Genomic DNA, 22,024 nt, shown 5'->3' with positions numbered 1-22,024 from the left:
TGAAATCTGCGTGGGGAAATCTTTCGCCTTCAAGAAAAATTTTTGATCGCACATACACCTATTGAAAAGACCAAGTTTCAACTGGAAACAGCAGTAAATGCAACCACACCTCAATGCTATAATCAGCCAACTCTGTTCTCATTGGTTCTTATGAATCTGTTTGTTTCAGCAAGTGATTCTGAAACTGAATCATTTGTAACATCTGAATGGTCTTAGTGAATTACTTTGTTTTTTACACAACTCTACCATGTCACTATATTTTCTAGTTTTTTTTTTTTTTTTTTTTTTTTTTTTTTTTTTTTTTTTTTTTAAGTATGTTGTAGGCAACCCAATTGAGATGCCAACAACAAACAAAGGTAAACAAAATATAGGAAAAATAAGGGTCATATGTCTAGTTCTCACTATTAACTAACAATTAACTACGACTTTTGCCTCAAACTCCTAATTACTGCTTATTAATAGTAAGGTATTTAAGGTTTGGTTTTGGGTAGGATTAAGGATGTAGAATATGGCCATGCAGAATATGTGCTTAGTAAGTACTAATAAACAGTCACTATGCTGGTAATATGCATGCTAATAGTCAACTAGTTAATAGCGAGAATTGGTCCCTATACTAAATTGTTACCAGAATAAGTTTATTTTATTTCAAATTTAAATTGCATTAATTTCAAATTCATTTCTTTTCATTTTATGTTTTTATGATTTAATTATTGGGCTTGCATCTACTCGTGAACTGTTTGGAAAAACCTGGTTTCTGTGCCTGATAAACACTGCTCTGATTATAGGAGTCCGATTGTCATCTTATCTAAAATCATCTTATCTTCTCTAAATAGTTACTTTTTAGTGTACACTCATAGCTAACTTGTAAAAGAGTAGCTTCGCTGTAGTTTAACTATTTGTAAATTGTAAGTAGCTAGTTTGGAGATCTACAGTTTCAAAGTATCTCTGAATACTATGCCATGTGAAAAAACAAAGCAAATGTACTAGATTTTATGATTGGTCTTGTCTAAACTGAGTTTACAACTTAATTTACTGATTCGGGACAGACTAGACAGCAGTGTTAATTTCGTTGACGAAGACGATGACGAAAAATATTCATCAACGAACCTTTTTTCTGTGACTAAGACGAGACGTTGACGAGCTAAAACTAATATCTGATGATAAAAACTATGACGAAATGTATGTCGCGTCTTCGTTAACAAGACGAGCCGGGACTAAAATGTTATTTGAGGACTACTGGACATTCAAAATACATCCTATAGGCTAAGTTAAGGGTCTTGTCTTTCAAAATGTGTGTCTGCGTCATTGGATAAGGTGCGTTTGCATATCTAGTCTCAGTATGGCAGCCGCAGTGGACGGATAGGCTACCAAAACGCGAACTAGCGATCTGAAACAATGGCCTCAGCACCCGAAGGGTTAGGGAGTGGGTGACCAGACGTCCCGTTTTTCCCGGGAGTCACAATAAAAGTCAGTGAAGGTGCGATAGGCGGAAACGCGCTGATAGAAGTGCTCTCTCTCGCGCACGCTCCACTTCTTCAGTTCTCATACAGCGCACGATCAGTTCTCAGTGCTCAAATACACACACAGCAGTCCAAATGTCTCTCATGTAGAGTATCTCACGGAAATACAGTCCGTTATGGTTTAAGTGAGCTTAAACAGGTGGGTGAAAACTGAATGTATGTCAGTAGGCTATTACATACATACCTTCCGTCTTAAATGGACAGCATTCCTAATTATCTGTCATAAATGTTAACCAACAAAAGATGTTAAATAAATGTATACTTGTTAAGTAAACCTACTGTATCTGAAAAATTAGATTAATTTATATCTCTACCAAAAAATGAAAATTTATTCCAGTTTTTCCAAATTCAATCCTTGATTCAAATTTCTCATAACTAAGCTTAATTGATTTGGTCTAAAGAGAGAAGTATTGATGACTATTTTGGTAACTGCAGTTTGACTAAAAGTAATGACTAAAAGTTGACAAAAATGCAATGACTTTTCGTCGACTAAAACTAGACTAAAACTATGAAAGACTCAAATGACTAAAATGTGACTAAGACTATTAAGCTTTTTCGTCTCAAGATAAAGACTTAAGACTAAATCAAAAATGCCTGCCAAAATTAACACTGCTAGACAGCTCATTTGGTTTTCTACCTTCTTTGATCAAGGTAGATCTCAGTTTTCTCCTCTATGCTGTAAGTGTGAGTGCTTGTCCCCCTCTCTGTAGAGACCTTCATCTGAATGTCTGTCCTTTTAAGACAGGATCAGAATATCAAACTCCAGTCCCCCAGCGCTGGGATTTGGATCAGCTGTATATTGAGAGTACAGGGTAATCTCTGGCTTCTGGCTCTGCATAAATCAAAGAACCGACTTAATATTTAATTATGCTCCAGGTACTTCTTTCTGTGTTCTTCATCTCGCTCTCTCTTCCTCTGAAGCTAAGAGGAGCACATTCCTCCTTTGTAAGGGTCTGCCTGAACAGCTAATCGCATAAAATCATGCTAACAGCAGTGAGGTCTCACAGCTTAACGGAGTCAAGTGGTGTTTCATCAAACAAAAAGAGAAATTAACAAAATTCAACATCACTGGATATGAACAGGTGTTCATATCTTGTTGGAGCTGTGGTGCAGCTGTTGGCGCATGCGCTATGGGTTTGTTGGAGCTGTGGTGATCCAGGTTCAAGTTTGTGCAACTTTGTGATACATTGTGGCCTGAACTAGTCACATGACTAGTAGTGGCATGCATATTGTCACATATTTCTAGCTAACATGTCTAAACTTCAGTAAATGTAATTGTTATATTATTATAATTTTACACAAGCAAAATTAATACCATAGCATGTTGAGGATTGCACATTTTAAAGAAAAATTAAAGTTCGGTCTGTTAGAGTTTAAAACATTTTCTTTTATTATTATTTTTATTCAAATTATTTTTATGAAAGGCGAAAAACTATCATTAAAATAAAATGCTGTATAAAACAAACAAAGGAGGTGAAAGGAAGGTGAAAAAGTGAACAGCTGTTGAATATTTCTGTAAGTCAGTCTTATGTAGAACAAATGTAAAAGAGGTTGTCCATTTTCTGATTAGGTCAAGCTCTCTCTCTTCCTCTCATATAGTCTTTTGGGCTTTCCTATGTATAATTTTCTAGCTAAGCGGTGCATAGCAAATAAGGGTCAAGAGTCTGATCTGTCGACTCCACAAGAATCAGAAAAAAGCATGCAAGAAAGAAAGAGGATTGCAATGCATTGCAGCGGGTGAGGTGAAACTGGGGCATTTTATTTTAATTTGGCTCTCTTCTTCTTTCTTGCATTGACTTTTAGATTTAAAATCTCAAAGCATTTCTGCTGATAGAGAAACATAGTTGGCAGTTTAGAGCATTGATCTGTCTAGACCATTGGGAAATGATAAGTGTGTGTGAGAGCATTTGTCCGTGTGTATGGGTTGATTTCAAAGCACTGCAGTGACTCTACGAGTCTATTGTTTTTGGTGTGTGATCAAGGCACTTTTCACCTCTCTAACACACTGCCACAATCTCAATGACCTTTGCTGCCTTGAGGGTGAGTACATTGAGTTTCCCGTCGATATGTTCCAGCAGTGCGTGAATGACTGTTTGACTGCTCTTAATAACATTTGAGGACGGTTTTTAACAACATTGCAGAATGGTTTCTCACTCCACTGAGCCGTGCAGTGCATTAGTCCTAAATTGGACATAAACTGAAACCTACAGAAATTGAATTGAGAACTCTTGACACAAGTTTTCAATATTCTGCGTTAAATCGGTGCTTTACTAATCGCTCTTGTTTGTCGGGGGCTTTTTGTGTGTTGAAAAGAAAACTATGAAGCTGTGATATATTCCTCACCATCCCCGAAGAGCATTTGAATTATTTTAATCTTTGCTTAATTGCCATAATCTGCTTCACTGAGCTGAAATGCAGGCGTTCTTCGGAGACGCTGAGAAAGGAAGAGAATGAGTGGCGTTTTTCCATTATCTTTCTTAATCGTTTTTGACTAGTTTTAATGGATATTTGGAATGTAAAATAAATGTGTGTGTATATGTATATATATGTATATGTGTATATATATATATATATATATATATATATATATATATATATATATATATATATATATATATATATATATAAGCAATACATAAAACTTGTGCTTTATAACACGCAAGTTGCACAATATCCTTCCTCCCTTAGATTGTACATTCTAGACATTGTTGGAAGTGTGACCTATCGGTTATTGAACACGCTCCAACAGGTTAAGCTGTGATGTCCATGAAGTCGAGGTTTTAGTCTGTCTCGCATCATTTACAGATTCCATTTCCGCCTCTTCTCCCCAAGCTGGTTTGAGTGTCTCAGAACCTGCTAATCTCAGGGGATTTTCATGCGCAATAGTCTTTAGAGCGTACAGACAATGGTGCGAAAAAACGAAAACATTGGCAGCTCTGCAGTAACTGGAAAACAACCACCCGTTACGACAGTGTCATCAATAACATTGTCTCTGAACGCACAGCAGCAGTAGACCACACCAGGTTCATCCTCTTTCATAGGCAACATTGAGAAGAGGCTTACTAAAGCTGGACAGATTGCAAAAAATCCTGCCTGTTCTGACAAATCTCAATTTGTGCTGTGACATACAGATGGTGCAGGCAAAATTCTTCATGTGCAACATGAATTCATGGATTCATCCTGTCTTGTTTCAGTGATTTTTGGCTGTTGTTGGTGGTGTAATGGTGTAAATGGAAATATGTCATTGTTGTTGCTCACCACCGACAGTCTACCTGTCTTATAATATCTACTTTCAGCAGGATGACCACACGTCCAACTTGCCTAAGCAAGGTTCCATGTGGCACAATCAAAACTAGGTATGCACCAGTGTGTCGACCAATAGGTAGGACAGGGCGAAAAACTCCATCTCATTTTCTCGTCCAGCTTCAAAATGGTCAGACATCGTCGTTTTATCTTTTTGTTAGTTAATAGTTTTACCAAAGGACGTTTGACTTTCTTTGCACGTTTGCTTTGTAAACACTGGGTTGGTAGTACTTCTGCCTACATCGCATGTGCATGATTATATAATGCGTGAGGTCAAGCTAGTGCAAGACAAGAATTTGTGCTTCAGAAATATATACATTTTTATTTTTTTTAGAAAATGGCCTATCATTTTGCTATATAAGACCCATATTCATCTGCTGGGATCATGTAGAGCCCTTTGAAGCTGTATTGAAACTGAAATTTGGACCTTCAACGCGTTGGCTCCCATTGAAGTCCACTATATGTAGAAAAATCCTGGAATATTTTCCTAAAAAACCTTAATTTATTTTTGACTGAAAAAGATGATGACATGGGGTGAGTAAATTATCAGGAAATTATCTGTCAAAAGTGTCAAATCAAAAATGTGACAGACTGCAACTCGCCTGTGAAGAAAATTTCATAAAAAAAAAATAAATAAACTGTTTCGTTATTGCAAGTCCTATGTGACCCTATGGTTTACCTGTAGTTCAAGTCAGGGCTGCCAGGTCTGCAGTTTTTCCCTTCACCAAGCATTATTTGTGGCACACCCCCCATCTAGTAATTTGTAGTATTCCCCACCCCCCCCCCCCCCCCCATTCCGGAAATTGTTAATCTTTGTGTTTTGTTACTTTTGATAAGAGACAAAATCTCAGCTCTCATATTGTGTCCATTTAATTTTGTGCATCCCTAATCAAAACCATTTGATCGTCATGTGGGAAGAAATTTTCAAGAGTTTCAGGAGGATGGTCTGCCTGGCATGATGTTGCAGAAAAAGAAACACAGTAACCACTAAAATGTCCTCTTTGTGGTCATATTTTCACAGGAGTCATTTGTGACTTGTAATTTTGTGTTGCATATGTCTTGGATATGCGAAAGAATGTTTCCAGAACCTTATAACCCCAAATTCAGGCCGTTCTAGGAATAAAGGATGGGATAATCATAGATGTGGTGATTGAGTCTCTGCTGTGTTCTTTGGTGACATAATGACTTGGTTTCCTGGAAAACAAATAGTTTTTCACACGAACACTCAACCTTGCAGTGCACTCAAGTGGTACACCTCCTCAGCCCTTCTCTGAATATTCATGAGCCCCTCCCATACGAATGCATAATTAATTAAATATGTGGAAGAGTCTGAAATCTCAACACAAATGGCTTTTGTTATTCAAATATTGAAATATTAAATGCCATTATGCATGTTTTCCAGGTGGCAGCATGTCAGGAATACTCTGGAGTAAAGCTTGCATTTCTCTTTAGCATACGAGGGTATAAGTGTAGTTTCAAATGCTTGCACTCTCACAGTGTGATACAGATATTGATGCTTCATATTATAGCTACAGTGAACGTGGATCAGGTGAGAGACAGGCAAAGCTTGTGATTTTGTGTTATTGGATACAACCCCTGCTGTGCCTTTACACCAAAAAGGATCAATATTTGAGGAGGTCTGTGTTGGTAGTGTTCCAATACAGTTATCATAGTGTTTGTTGATTATGTAATAGTTTACATAAATTTTCTATGAATTAATAATTATATACACTAGTGTTCAAAATTTTGGTGTCAGTAAAATTCAATTTCCAGTAAATGCTGTTCTTTTCAGTTTTCTATTTGTCAAAGAATCTTGAAAAACTGTATCACGGTTTTCACAAAAATATTAAGCAGCTATTTTCAAAATAGATAATAATGTACCAAATCATCACATTAGAATGATTTCTGAAGGATGTCACTGAAGACTGAGGTAATGGCTGCTGAAAATTTAGCCTTGCCATCACAGAAATAAATGACATTTTAAAATGCATTAAAATAGAATTTTTTCATTTTTTTTTTCTTTGAACATAACAAAGATTGATCTGCATTCTTTAAATCTTATTGGTATCAAAGCAGGGGATAAAAAAAGACAAAAGTTTCGGCTATCTGCCTTCGTCAGTGAAATGTTTTTACTTTGATCTAATAAATGCAGCCTGGGTGAAAATAAGAGACCTCTTTCAAAAACAAAACAAAATTACTGACACCAAATGTTTAAACTGTTCTCTATATAGGAAATATAAGTTATAGTTAATCATCTAAGCATCTGGAGCTGTTAATGTAGTCTTAATATTGCACAGAAAACTTCAATAATTGACAAGATTTAAAAGCTTACAGAAAGTTCAAACAAGTTTTTTCTGCTTAGTCCAAACGATGACTGACTTTTCTGATCTAACTGGTTGGCTTAACAGTTGTTGCAAGCAGGCGTCCAGTTCACCATGCATATTTCCCTTCAAATTTATTGAACAAATATTATTTCTGGTTGATATTTTTAGCTAGTTTCTGTAATAACCATTTAAATTAAGATAAAAGCTAGCTCACATTTCATTTTTTGCTTTAATCTGATTGGTATCGCCTGGTTTTGTGAAGTGTGGTTCACATTACATAGTTTGTGTAACCCAATGCATTGAGATAAGCTAGTTTATGTTTATAGAAATATCTATCAGTATTTCATATACAGTGGTCATTTATGTAAACTCTGTATTTTCAGTGCAGGAAAATTCCTGTATATCCTGTATCACCAGATCCAGCCCATAGTTTGCAGTTGTCAGACCTTCTTTATATATTTTTGCTGCATCATCTTTGTAAAGTCTCAGAACCAAAGCTCCAAACAGATCCACAGACATCAGATCCCTTCGGCTTTTGCGTGCAGTCATGCTGACACACACTTCTGCACCGAAGGCCAGGCATGACACCTCTCTCCCCCTCTCTCTCCCAGTCCTCTTTCTTGCCGCCTTTTCACCTGCTCACCATTTCCACAATGTCTTTCATCCCTCCTGCGACATCACTCCATCTTCAGTGAATGAAAAGAATGAGTTGTACTCAACACTGACCTTATAGGCCCCTTGAGCCACTGAGCCAAGATGGGGTTCTTGCCTAATAAGGATGTATAAAAAATAACGCGTTAACGCAAATCCATTTTAACCGCACTAATTTTATTAACGCGTGATTTACGCAGCGCGCATTTTCTGTTGGACCTGTGGCCTAGCCCGTAGTTGGAGAAATGGAGATGCACAGTGTTGCCAACTTAGCAACTTTGCAGACCCCATTAGTGACCCCCCCCCCCCCCCCCCTTTCAAAAAAAGCGGCTAGCAACAAACCTTATTTAGTGTCTGAGACTCGCTGGTACTACCGCGCGAGGTCTTTCTGTCCCAGTGTGCGCACACACCTCTCTCTCTCTGAGTCTGCTCTGTTCAGCGAGCGGCAGAGAGGAGCAGCGCTTACAGTTAAACACAGATATTATGTTGCTTCTCTAATTTTACGTGCAAGTATAGCCGAAATCACAGCACAGCTATTGTCATTATCTTACGTGTATTTGATTTCATCAGACGACGGCTCGATATCTGGATTTTTGTGCAGATTAACATCTTGGAAGGGAGAGCTGGTTATGTAGCCTAGTCATATTGGGTTGCGTTTCAGTCACTATTTCATATTTATTCCGTTGTCTGACAACAGAAACAATAAAATATAACAATGAAAACATTTTTATTGAGAATTTAGCTGCATCAAAATACAGTATGTGGGCACAGAGAGGCAAACAAATCTAATAATAAATAATAAATACATTTTGCATGTTCAGAAGAAGTGAGATGCCCTGTCCTGCAAAAATTTAAACAGGTTTGTGCAAGGCAAGGCAAGTTTATTTATATAGCACAATTCATACACAGTGGTAATTCAAAGTGCTTTACATAAAAGAAAGTGAAATAGTCATTAAAAATAATAATCACAGCAATAAAAACAAGGAATTAAAAATAATAATAAAAACAATTTTAAAATGATATAGAAATTGATTTAAAATGAATTTAAAACAGTTAAGAGAAGATGGTTATACATAAAATCCAGTGCAGTCAGTTCAGACATAGCACAGTGATCATTCAACAAATGCACAGCTAAACAGATGAGTTTTGAGTCTGGATTTAAATGTGGCTAATGTTTTAGCACATCTGATCTCTTCTGGAAGCTGGTTCAAACTGCGGGTGGCATAATAGCTAAAAGCAGACTCCCCTTGTTTTGTGTGAACCCTTGGTGTTTCTAACTGACTCTATCCTAATGATCTGAGTGGTCTGTTAGGTTTATATTCAGTGAGCATATCTGCAATGTATTTAGGTCCTATGCCATTGAGCGATTTATAAACGAGTAAAAGTACTTTAAAATCAATCCTAAATGTAACTGGAAGCCAGTGTAAGGACCTGAGGACTGGTGTGATATGCTCAGATTTTCTGGTTCTAGTCAGAATCCTGGCAGCAGCGTTCTGGATGAGCTGCAGCTGTCTAATGGTCTTCTTGGGAAGGCCGGTGAGGAGACCATTACAATAGTCCACTCTGCTGGTGATAAAGGCATGAACAAGTTTCTCCAAGTCTTGACTGGAAACAAAACATCTAATTATTGCAATGTTTTTAAGATGATAGTATGTAAATTAAGTAAGTGTAAGTAAATTCCTCAGTGCAAAGAAAGAGGGAATGGGAACCTGGAATTTCTTTTTTTTCATGTGTCTAATAGACATGAACAAGTTCTTTGAAAAACTTCTTCTATGACCTTTGAAACAAGTCTAGTCTCCATGCTCTATGTTGACTATGATTTCAGTAATAATAAACATACATTTGCATAAAGCATCCATATTTGTCCATGCCCATGTTTATTAGAGTATTAAAAACTTGAAAAGTATTAATTTAAGGTACATTTAGAACAAATAAAAATGTGTGATTAATCACGAGTTAACTCATGACAATCATGCGATTAATCGCGATAAAAAAAAATGAATCGATTGACAGCCTTAATAAAAAATAGCACTTTTCAGTCAGAAACAGGACCTGGCTCTGACACATTTATATGCAGGCAACAAACGTTTGAGTCTGATTCAGGTCTTATCTGTATAAACATTTAGTTTGCTTATATTTTTAATTATATGGTCACACTTTAGTTTTGGGACAAATTTTAACTATTATCTATGACATTTGCCTCAATAAATTACTAATTTGACGCTTAATAATATTAAGGGAATTAAGTTTGGTATGGGATATGATTATGCGGAATAAGGCATTAATATGTGCTTAATAAGTACTAATAAACAGCCAATATGCTATTAATGAGCATGTTAATAAGCAAGTAGTTAATAATGAAAATCGGTTCCTAAACTAAAGTGTTACCAATTATTTTTCTGCATTTGTCAGGCAGTAAAGAATTTTATGTAATAAATAAATACAAAATTATTTTCATCTTTATTTATTTATTCATTTAATTAGACAATTTCAATAATAAATGACAGCATACATTATAAATAATAATTATAAAATATTGTGAATCATCAATTATAATGAAATTCATACATTTTGTAAACAAACAGTAATGTTTAATATTTATACAATATTGAAATAAGTGTTGTTAATTATTTTAAAAACCAGTATATCTAATATGAATTGATTTTCTAATCATAATTATTACTATTGTATTACACAATTCATACATTTCTGTTAGCTTTAAGGGTGCCTGAAAAATAATTATTATTAGTTATTAGTTGCTAATTCATTTAGATGCTAATAATTATAATTATACTTATTATTATTATTATTATTATTATCAGTAATTTTAATAGTTTAATAATTTACAACTAAATGATCAACATCTTTTTTGTTGTTGTGTTCTGATTGCTGGACCGCAGAATGGGATTCTTTTGTTCTGAACCCTTTAGGATGCATAACTATATTAACAAGTTGAGTTTTGCTTTTGAAAACCATTTCTATACTAAGTTATATCTGCCCCTGACCAGCAATATCTATCCAAAAATAAACCAGGATAAACCAGCCTAGCGTTTCATTCATACTGGTCTAATAAAGGTATTTCTGCAGGTTATTTGCAGATGTGTTGCAAAGCACATCCGGGACTTAGAGCCCTTGAAAGGTGCATTGGGATTTTGACTGAAAGATGTTTGTAGACCTCAAGCTGAACCTGTATGATGAGTTTGCAGTCATCACATGGTTCACCCTTCCTCTGATGTTCAGGCCCAACTGAGTCTGTCCTCTTCCTGACTGTTTCATCCTCAGTCCACGACCCGGCGGAATCTGAAGTTTATACAGTTCCAGCACGAATTCCTTTCGTTTGATAAACAAGATGTTAATTATGGAGTAATCCTGCATCTCCTCCCTGCTCTGAGCTCAGGATGGCCTTAATTTATTCATTATACATATGCTATTTATTATTCATTTCCTCGTATACTGTCTGCACATACTCTTCAGAGTGGTGTTATGGAGAGGAAATCAGAGGAAGATGAAATGTCTGTTTTTATATTAACCACATCTGCCTGGTTTGGTCGAGCTCTCTCTCTCACTGTATTTCTCGGCTGTTTTCTTGCCCGATGGCACGGACTGGAGATCAGTCTCAGAAAATTGCTGAGCGTTGTAATTGACTTTGGCCAGGTTGGAGGCCAGAGGTACTGTGCGTCTGTAGTTATGCCTTGAAAAGACTTATGATCTAATGCCACCAGGGCCGGCCTGTATTTTGCTAGTGTAAGCTGCCTAAATACACACAGTGACTCTGTATATACTACTGATGACTTGCATATGTGGGTTTACTTTTGGTTAGTGCACATGAACATGTTGAGCTGCAGCAATGAACCACATAGATGAATGAAACGCACAGAATCGAATTAGAAAGAGCCTAAAGGTATTGTTTGTCCAAAAATTGATAAGTACAATGTTGTTTTGGTCTTGGACTCCACTGACTTGCAGTGTCAAAAATATCTATCCATCCGTCCGTCATTCTATCTATCCCTCTATCTATTGTTCTTTTAATAGTTCTATCGTTCTTTCAGCTTAACTATCCGTCTGTCTGTCTATCTATCTATCTATCTATCTATCTATCTATCTATCTATCTATCTATCTATCTATCTATCTATCTATCTATCTATCTATCTATCTATCTATCTATCTATCTATCTATCTATCTATCTATCTATCTATCTATCTATCTATCTATCTATCGTTTCTGTCTGTGTATCGTTCTTCATTCTGTTTGTTGATCTGTTGTTTTCTCTATCATTCTGTCTGTCTGTCTATCGTCTGATCTATCGTTCTGTTTCTATCTATCACTCTATTTGTGTTTCAGTTGTACTATAGTTCTTTCTGTCCACATATCATTCTATTTATCATTCCATATATTCATTTAAACTCATCATAGCTTTTCAACTCATCATCATCTAAATGTGTTTTAGCATAACTGGAAGCTCAATTAACCAATCAGAATCCAGGACTTGAACTAACCGGCACAGGCGGACGTGGGAGTTCTGTGCAGCTGCCCATCTTCAGCTGTTTTCTCTCTGATGGAGAGATCTGCTCTGTACTCTTCCTTTCAGAAAAAGAGAGCTGGTGTTGATGCCCTGGAATTCTCTTTATGCCCACCTTTTTTTCTCTCTCTTTCGCTCCTCCCCCTGATGAGTGGCTGTCTGTTGCCTCTCAGATCAATTCGCCCCTCAGCAACACAGGAAGCTTGGACAGTTTGTGAATGTGTGTGCATGCACGTGCATGTCCAATTCTTTATCCCTATGCATTGATGTGTAAACCTATTCATAAGCATGCAAGTGCATTTGGGCTAGCTAGCATGTCTAAATATAACTACAGTCACAAGAATAAGGGGATTCAGCTTGTCACTGTGCACTTATTGTGCCTAAATACTACAGTGATCAATAGAGATTCATCTCCTCCTCAGCAACACTACTTCCTGTCTCCTTCCCAGTGCCAGCCTAACAGATTAGAAGCTTTGTAGCCATTGAAGTACAAGCGTGCCGTAAAACAAAAGGGACCCGCTCTTGTTCTGTCCAGTTAAAGGCTGGTAATTACCAGCCAGCCATTTCTGATGTTTACAGCTTCCAGAGAGACACAACTGTCAATGCCGTCTTGCTAACTGTCTGCTCTTTTTGCGTTTAGATAGATGAGGCAAAACAACTGAAGAAGTCCTTTATATTTCCTTCAAGATGATTTTTCTTTCCACAGGCAGGCAGCCTTTTACTGTTTGGTGCTATTTAACTAAAAGCTCCTCACGGTTGGAGTGGTATGTTTATGTGTGTGGGTAGGCAACCATTAGCTGTCACAGGCTGAGATGGAGCCCAGCCGAGTTAAAAGGAGCAACTTGCTCCAACACTGCAAATCACTGTATATGAGAATTTCCACACCGACGGACTGGAGCGCAAATACATGGATGCACGCATACCAAACTAACCTGCAAATGTGCAGTTGTGTGTCTGCATGTGGCAGGGAGATTTCCTGCAGGTGGGAGAGCGTTGGAGTGGGTGGACGCTTTGAAGTGTGGCGTAGCTTGATGGCACCGCCGCAAACTCATTCAATTTGTCTAAGGAGCCCCCTCCGCACACACACACACAGATTGTCTTTTGGCGGCGTGGGCAGATGCTCTGAAGCAAGGAGAATGGTTGCACCAGCGCGGGCTCTCTTCGTCTCCCCTGGGGTCTGTTTTAAAGGATGATGGGATACGGGAGGGCGGAGGATATGTCATATTATTTTATTCTCATCTTTCCCTCCTGCCCTCGCGCTGATGTGCGTGGACGTAGTTCAGCGAAACGGACCCGCTTTATTCCGTGTTTTGTCCTCTTCTAACCTCCCTGTCTCTGTCGTTCTTTCTCTCAGAAGTGTGTGTGGGTGATTATAGTGTGGATCTGTCTGGCTTTGCTTTTAGCACACGCTGTCATTGCTTATGGTTTAGGCATCTATTCTACTAAGTGTGCGCACTGACTAGTCTCTCTAGGGGAATTCCACATTTGAGTGAAGGTGAAGATGGTCACAGGAGCCCTTCGACTTTGTCACTGATTAGCTTATGGGTTTTTCGACCCACCATCTACACCCGAGAATGCTGTCAAGGACATCGATGAAGCTTGGCAGAGGGTTAGGCATTTAAAGTAGCACCTCAGAGAAGTGCAAAGTTCTCCACTGAGACCCCAGCCTGCTTTCTCTACAGAAATATCATGCTCTACAGAAAGTGTCCAAATACATTTAATTTGAATTTAATTCGATAGTAAATTAACAATTTCTTCGGTAAATGTGTTTTGTTTTTTCTTTGTTTTGTGTGTGTGTGTGTCTGTTTTGGTTTGTTTTTTTTCTTTGGTTTTGCTTTGTTTTTTGTTGTGTTTTTGTTTTGTTTTGTCTTTTTTGTTTTGCTTTGCTTTGCTATGTTTTCTTGTTTTTATTTTGTTCCAAAAAATCTTTTCTTGTGCAGGCTTGCATTTTTGTGTTATTTATTTTATTTCATTTTTTGTCTGGCATTACTTTTGAGCACACACTATCTTGAGTGCTTCTTGTACTAAGTGTGCACTGACTAGTCTTCCTAGGGGAATTCCAGAAGGCCAATGGAACCCTTTGACCTGTTGTTTTACTTTGTCACTGATTAGCTTTTATGTTTTTCAACCCACTATCTACACTGAGAACATTGTCAGGGACATCAATGAAGCTTGGTAATCTCAGAGAAATGCAGTGTTCTCTGCTTAAACCCAAGCCTGCTTTCTCTGTTGCTGTTAGTATTTCAGATGAATGAGTACCACCATTCAAGCCAATTAATATGTGTTTGTTTTATGTTCTAACCAAAACATTTTAATAGAAAACTGAAGAGCCTCGGGGACCCAGTGAACTGCAGGGCCTCGGTTTGCCAACTCCTTTTATCCAGTTAGGAGAGAGATTGATATGTCTCTGGAATGCATGCTGCGTTTAGGTGTTGCCTCAATGGTTATTCTCAGGTCATAATAAATGTGGGTCAAACATGATTGGCTGTAATGAGTTTAATAGGCAGGTTATTAATCGTCTGAATGTGTAGGATGGTGGTTGAATGGAATTATGGTGTTGAAAATACTCGGGCCGAGGTGTCAGCCTAATTGATTTTCACATCAGAGAATAACGGTGAGACAGGAGACAGCAAGAGAGTGAAAGGAAGTGTGGGAATTAGAGACTTTCATGCCAATATGATGAAATTGTTGCAATATTTTCATTCATTCCATACATATATGGCTTATTCTTAAATTATTGAAATTAATTTCACAAGTTGCAACTATGCACATTTTGTTTCAGAAAATGTTGCATTTCAAAGGTAATATATTTATTTTTTTATATTTAATATAAATAAATACATATACAATACAATTATTTATTTAAAATGTAATTAAATATAGTTAATGAAAATAATGGCTTATGCAAAAAAGCGTAATTTATGTTTTACACAAATAAAAATTGTGTTGATGTATGCATTTTATTACGAAACTGGAAATGTATTTTATTTTATTTTATTTCAATTAATTTTAGCATAGATTCTCCAAATCACTTATAGGGTTGTGTTTTTTGTTGTTTTATTTTTTGCATTTTATCTTGCATTCATAGTAATTCATAATTTTTCAATGGCAAACCAAATCAGTTGCTATATCCTTTAGTTTTACTCCAACTAAAAAAAAATTTCCCTGCAGTCATTTCGATCTGTTATTTTGCCCCCTTGAGTTTTCAGCTATTTTCTGTCATTTCTTGGAGCATGCTGGTACCGTGGCATGGAATGGCTCTTTGACTTTTTTTTTTGTTTTCCCCTCAGAAATCAGACATTTTCTCAGCTGTTAAATTGCGCTCCCGTTGCACTGAAGGGAAATTAATTACTTTCTCTCTCCGCCTCCCTGTTTTGGAGGAGAACAAGAATAAGAGTCACCACAGGGGAGAATTCACTCCTTTTGCCATAGAAGTCATTGCGTTCTGTGTGTGTGTGTGTGTGTGTGTGTTTGCCAGTCTAGCTGTTTCAAGCCCTCTCTCCTTCTGTCTCGCTTCCTTTGTCTTTTCATGTTTTGCCCTTCTGCTATTCGTGCGTTCTCTTGCCAGCTCTCTCCATCTGTAAACATGCTGTCTTTACCTTTTAGTGCTGTAGCCTGAAAGATGTTCTGCCTCTCACAGATTTAGTCTTGGCTTATGATTAGCGCGATAAGCCAAATACTTCTAAAGATCAAATACTTCAGTCTCAAAGATTTGCATATTTACTGTATGGTCATGCATTTCAGTCTTGTGCTTGGTATATAGCTGTTCAGTTCACAGTCCTAAAAACCACGGAGAGAATGACCATTTACAAGCCATTGATTGCCTCAGAAGTCGTGGCCTAATGGTTAGAGAGTTGGACTCGTAATCCAAAGGTTGCGGGTTCGAGTCTCGGGCCAGCAGGGATTGTAGGTGGGGGGAGTGAATGTCCAGCGCTCTCTCCACCCTCAATACCACGACTGAGGTGCCCTTGAGCAAGGCACCGAACCCTCAACTGCTCCCCGGGCGCCGCAGCATAAATGGCTGCCCACTGCTCCGGGTGTGTGTTCACGGTGTGTGTGTGTGTTCACTGTGTGTGCACGTTGGATGGGTTAAACGCAGAGCACGAATTCCAAGTATGGGTCACCATACTTGGCCGTATGTCACTTCACAGAATGTTTTAATGAGTCTGTGGTTAATGTTAACTTCCCGTTTTCTTCCACAACATATACTAGCCTACCATTCGAAGGTTTGGGATCAGATAAAAAATTAAATAAAATGTACAGCTGTTTCCATAAAAATATTAAGCAGCACAGCTGTTTTCAGCATTGATAATAATGAGAAATGTTTCTTGAGTGGCGAATTAGCATATTAGAATGATTTCCGAAGGATCATGTGACACTGATGACTGGAGTAATGGCTGGTGAGAATTCAGCTTTGCCGTCACAGGAATAAATTACTGTACATTTTAAAACATATTCAAAAAGAAAACAGTTGCCCTCCCCAAGCTCTTGAACGTTACTGTAAATTAAAGGCACACCTTAAAATTGTGCAAATTGCTTCATATTGACTACAACCGTTATTGAATTTGTCAGCCATTTCGTAGACATTTCATATTTGTTGCAAGTTGTTTTAAAATAGCTTTTTTAAGATTAACATTTGAAGTATGGTTTTCCGTAACTTATATTTTGGAAAAAATAAATAAAATATGAAAGTCTCTCCAAGTACTGTTAACCACAGATTTGACTCATAAAACGCTATATTAAAAACTCATTAGTAATTCCAGAGGGAACCATTGTCAAATTAGCATTCTGAATTGGCCTTCAAATAGACGTCATGACTGAACAGCTCTTTATTCTTAAATTTCTATTTCCCCTGCAAAAAATGCAAAAGATGTGTAACACTCTCTCTCTCTCGCTCTCTCTCTCTCTCTCTCTCTCGCTCTCTCTCTCTCTCTCTCTCTCTCTCTCTCTCTCTCTCTCTGCATCTCACCTTTTTCTCAGTGTGAGATGAACGATGTCGAGAATGAGGAAAATCGAAACTCCTTGTTCCTGGAACTGTTGGAGTCTAGCAATAAATGGGAGGAGTTTCAACACCTTATGCTCCTCCTACAGGCGTGGCCACCAGTGACTGACAAGAGCAGGTGAGAGTTCGGTGTTGACACTCAATTTCCAATTTAAATGTTCACTTTAAAAACACTTCGGTAAAACTTTACAATAAGGTGTCATTTGATAACATCTTGTTAACCCTAACTTAACAAGATTAATATTTATTCATCTTTGTTAATGTTAGTTAATTAAAATACAGTCAACATTTGTTAACATTAGTTAGAACTAGCATGAAAAAACTAATGTTAACAAACACAACTTGTTAATTTCAACAGTTACTAATGCATTATTAAAATCACATGAACTGAAATTAATAAATGCTGTAGAAGTATTGTTCATTCTTAATTCATGTTAACTAATGTAGTTAACTTGAACCTTATTGTAGAGTGTTACAAATACTACTTATATAAGGTATAACGTACTACTTAACAGATAAATAAAACCATGAATAATGTAGGAGATTGGTTGGCAGAGACAGCAGTGGTATTTTAAGTATTTTAGAGAGACCAGTATATATGCAATCACTTTTGCCACAAGCATTTTTCCACCAAATAATGTCCTTATGAATCTCTGTTTTTCTCTGCATTAAATGTCTTTGAATTGGAGTGCTATTAGACCATTAAGTGTGATTGTAGTTTTGATTATGTAAATTGTTGTGTATTAAATAACTGAATGAGTTTTTGAGGTTAAAGTCGAGGCTGACAGAATGTGCGCTGATGATCGGAGAGCTGTTCTGTATTTGGATCAATAAACCGAAACAAAGAATATAAGCCAGCTGATTATGCATTGTGCCACATTTTCAAATAGCATGAAGAGTTTTGAATTAACAATCATAGAGAAGAACACTGAGTGTGTGTATGTGTGGGTTAATGTGTCCATGTGAGTTTTTGTGTGTTTGTCATTATGCTCTTTGGCATTTTAAACAAAAGGTGAGTGTGATAAGGAGCCAAATGTAGAGAGGATAAAGGAGAGCTTGACTATACATTCATTTATTCACATGTGACCATGTGCGGCATTTGTGATCACACAGTGCACCGGGTGTGTGTATCATCACTTAAGATTCAGATGGCACATTTGCTGTCTCCTGAACACCTGTCTTGTCGCTCCTCATTCTGTCTTGCTTTAGTAAGTCCCAGAAAAGGCCATCCGAATGGAAATCAATTTAAATCGACACACCGCAGAGCTCTGGGTGGCAGCCTTTTCTTACAGGATGCATGACACTGGCCACACCATGATCCCTTTAAAGTATCTCTAATGTTTTTCCCATTAGAGCTCCGCAGGTTTCATTCAACAGAACCTTTGCTTGTAGAGCCTTAAAGGGATAGTTCTCTTGTCATTTACTCACCTTTGTCGTTTCATACCTATATGACTTTTTCTTCTGAGAGTTGAAATTGAAGTTCTGGAGGTACTTTTAATTTATATTCATGTAGTCTCCAGACACAGTAAAAAAAAAAAAAAAAAATGAAATGCAATATGAGAATTCTGTGAAATCTTACAGTGACCTGTTAAAGCTGCAGTCCATAATTTTTTTAGTTAAAAATGATCCAAAATCAAGATTTGAGCAAGTACATAACCAGCCAGTGTTCAAAACTATCGCCTTACTTTAGCCCGATTCACAACGGTTAGCTTATAATAATGTTTTCTAATTTGAGTGGTACGGGTAGGTTTTTGCAGGAAATTCGAGCATGGCACTGTGTCATTACGTCACAAGTTTTCCCGGCTAGTAGGCTGTCGCACGTGCGGATGTTGCAGGTGGAGCATCGTTTATAGCCTTTTCTCACAGCAGCTAGAATAGTTAAATGTATCATTTTGATGGCGAATTGTAATCCAGAAAGTATTATGTGCTTATGAAAAACATGTGAATTAAAATATATTCCAGTTTTAAATGTGCTTCTGATTACAGATAGCTTGAGTTTACACAAGATTTGTATTTTAAAGAAAACCAGTTGCTTTTTGGGTTAAAAGAATTTCTTAATATGAAATTTGAATGGTATGACAATTAGATTAAACTTTACAGAAATTGAAATCTACATGCTAATACACACTATACTCATAGTCACACAATGCTGAGGTTGTTAATTTGAGAATAAAGTATAACAATAATAATAATTTGCAAGGTTTGATGTGATATGACCTAAACAATCTTTACATTAAATCACCATTGGTAGCGCAATTTATGGTAATGCTTTTTTCCTCAGTTAATCGTTAACTGATTTGTAATTTACTTGTTCAATATCTGGTGAAATCCGATTTGGGTCATATATTCCAAGACATAGACTAATCTGTGATTGCGAAGTACAATAAAGATCCACACCGGTGCGTGACTGACTGCAACACATTCACCTCAAAACATTAGATTCATCCTCGCTGGAGCCGTGCCAGAGTACAACCCCACGCAAGCAAGATAATTCCGCAAGTAACTGCAATTCCAGGTTTTCAAACATAGATGGCGACAAAGAGGCAAAACTTACGGACTGCAACTTTAATTTCCAGAAAATGGAGGGGAAATTAACATAAAAGTGGTCTATATGTCTCATACGCTATAATCTTCTGAAGTCATATGATAGCTTTGTGTGATTTAAGTCAACTAAATAAAATATGCTAATGGAATAGATTGGATGTCACTAATATCAAACATAATTGGTTTTTGCATTTCTTGTACCCAAACACCACAATGCCAAACCTGCTCCAGTGTGATTTCAGAGCTTAGCAGATCAACTTCATTTTATGACTTTAGAAGACTTGGAATACAGTGCATGAGTTATATAGACCATTTTATGGCACCTTTTATGGTGCTTTTATAGTTGAAACTGTTGTTTTATAGAGAAGATCTAGGTGAAGATTCTTTAAAATTCACTTTTTGTTAAAATGGCAGCATATGGATTTAAAAAAACATGGGGGTGTGTTTGCATTTTTTAATGAAACTTTCCTTTAAGGAAGTTTTCATAGCCTATCTATGTATCCTTTAACTACTGTAATGAATGTAATTACGTTTTCCAGGTTCCTCGTGTTGTGATTGTGTTATTATCTACAGTAAAGCATTCTGTGTTTAAAAGACCGACTTCAATTATAAGAGGAATCAGTGTGTGTGAGATTTCATTTGATTATGATTGTGTGTGTTTATCTCAGTCGGCAGTGGAGTTTGTTAGAAAGCTTCTCTCATCTCTCGTAGAAGTCAGGAGATAAGCATATGCGCTGTTTTATAGCTGCACGCGTGTAATATGCCATGATAATTATGATAGGATTTCTTTTTCCCTATACAGAGCTTTCCTATTAAAAGTTTGACAGTGCCTCATGAACTTTCATGATTCTTATTTCATGTCATTACATCTTTAGCACTGTTTTTGAGTGTTGGTCTCTCTCTACACAGGTTAGAGACGGAGCAGAACCCCTGGGTGGGTCTTACATCTGCCCTGCTTGCACACTCCTCAAGCCTTTCTCAAATCAACATCGGGGATGAGGTTCTGACTATGTGCCGCTCACTCTACCCGACCAAACACAAACTTAACCCACAGGTAAGAGTGTGTGTGTCATCATCACTACACACTAATGCCACTGACAGCATGTATAGAGTAAAAAAAAAGAATCTGCAAAGATGCTGAAAATGCTTCTACCTTTGTAATAGATCTCTGTGCTTTTCCTGTAACTTGTTACTGTGAGTGCGGCTCTGCTATGTTGATTATAGCGTGACATTCACACTTCACTTCCGTTTATTCTAGTGCATTGGGTACATTTGCTCTCTGCTGTTGAAGGCTGGGATTAGGCTGCCCGCTCTGAAGTTGATGACAGAGAGCGAGGATGAGCATCTGCGCAAACTGACCCAGGATCAGATCAAAAACATCACTGATGTAAGTTTCATTCTGACAGCGTTTTCTCTCACAGGCTAAATCTGATGTCCCACGATGTTGCAGGATGATGGCTCAGTAACCACTTTTTTTTTTTAAATTCAGTTCAGCTGCTTCATGCATTTCCCTTGATTGTGTGCTTTCTGGGAATCTAATCCATGACTTTGGCATTTCTAGTTCAACACTTTAACAGTTGAGGTACAGGAACAGTGTTTTAATTATGGCTTGGTTGACAGTATTGATGAATTTTAATCAATCTTCATTTTTGAAGAACCAATACTGATTCTTAAATTCCAACATCAGTCTTTTTTTCTGTTGATGTGTGAACAAAATGTTGCTAAACATTAGTAGCATGCCTGGAATTAAATCTTCACATTTCAACAAGGAATTGAAATAGAAACGTGGTTATCATTAAACAAGTTTATTTAAAAACGGCCTTAAATGTTTTCGTACAACTCGGTTTCTAATTTGAGTGTTGATTATTATATTTAGAAATAAATAGCAATTCAATTTGTTAATTTTAATAATTAATACTATAGTAATGTACCCACTAACTGGGTTCCTTGTATAGTTTACAGCATTAATTGATGGATTGTATTCCTTAAGAAAAACTGACATGTACATGATGTATATCCAAACTAAGTGATACTGAATTGAAGTAAAAAAAAAAAAAATTGAATTAAGAGCTTGTGAATCGAATTGAACCAGTATGTTATACAAGTTTGAAAGAGGCATTTCTGCAGTGTTATTTAGTATGATTTATAGACTATTATAG

The 22,024-nt window shown here is 37.0% G+C and overlaps 2 protein-coding genes across 3 annotated transcripts in view; both read left to right on the top strand.

Annotated features, from left to right (window-relative positions):
* LOC306879751 (enhancer of rudimentary homolog) overlaps positions 1-22,024 on the top strand; it is a 1,222,178-nt gene that overhangs the window by 361,529 nt on the left and 838,625 nt on the right. The gene's annotated exons all lie outside the window — the stretch shown is intronic.
* Positions 1-22,024, top strand: part of LOC306879746 (NBAS subunit of NRZ tethering complex) — a 199,484-nt gene that overhangs the window by 158,202 nt on the left and 19,258 nt on the right. For both annotated transcript variants that reach the window (XM_079432914.1, XM_079432913.1), the window contains exons 49-51: positions 17,300-17,439; positions 20,775-20,919; positions 21,124-21,252. In XM_079432914.1, the coding sequence (XP_079289040.1) occupies positions 17,300-17,439; positions 20,775-20,919; positions 21,124-21,252 (414 nt within the window). The remainder of the gene's footprint in view (positions 1-17,299; positions 17,440-20,774; positions 20,920-21,123; positions 21,253-22,024) is intronic.

Source organism: Barbus barbus (assembly GCF_936440315.1).
Source record: "Barbus barbus genome assembly, chromosome: 14".
NCBI classification, from domain to species: Eukaryota; Metazoa; Chordata; class Actinopteri; order Cypriniformes; family Cyprinidae; genus Barbus; species Barbus barbus.
Note: the sequence above shows the minus strand (reverse complement) of the source record. Positions and strands in the feature narration are given on the sequence as shown.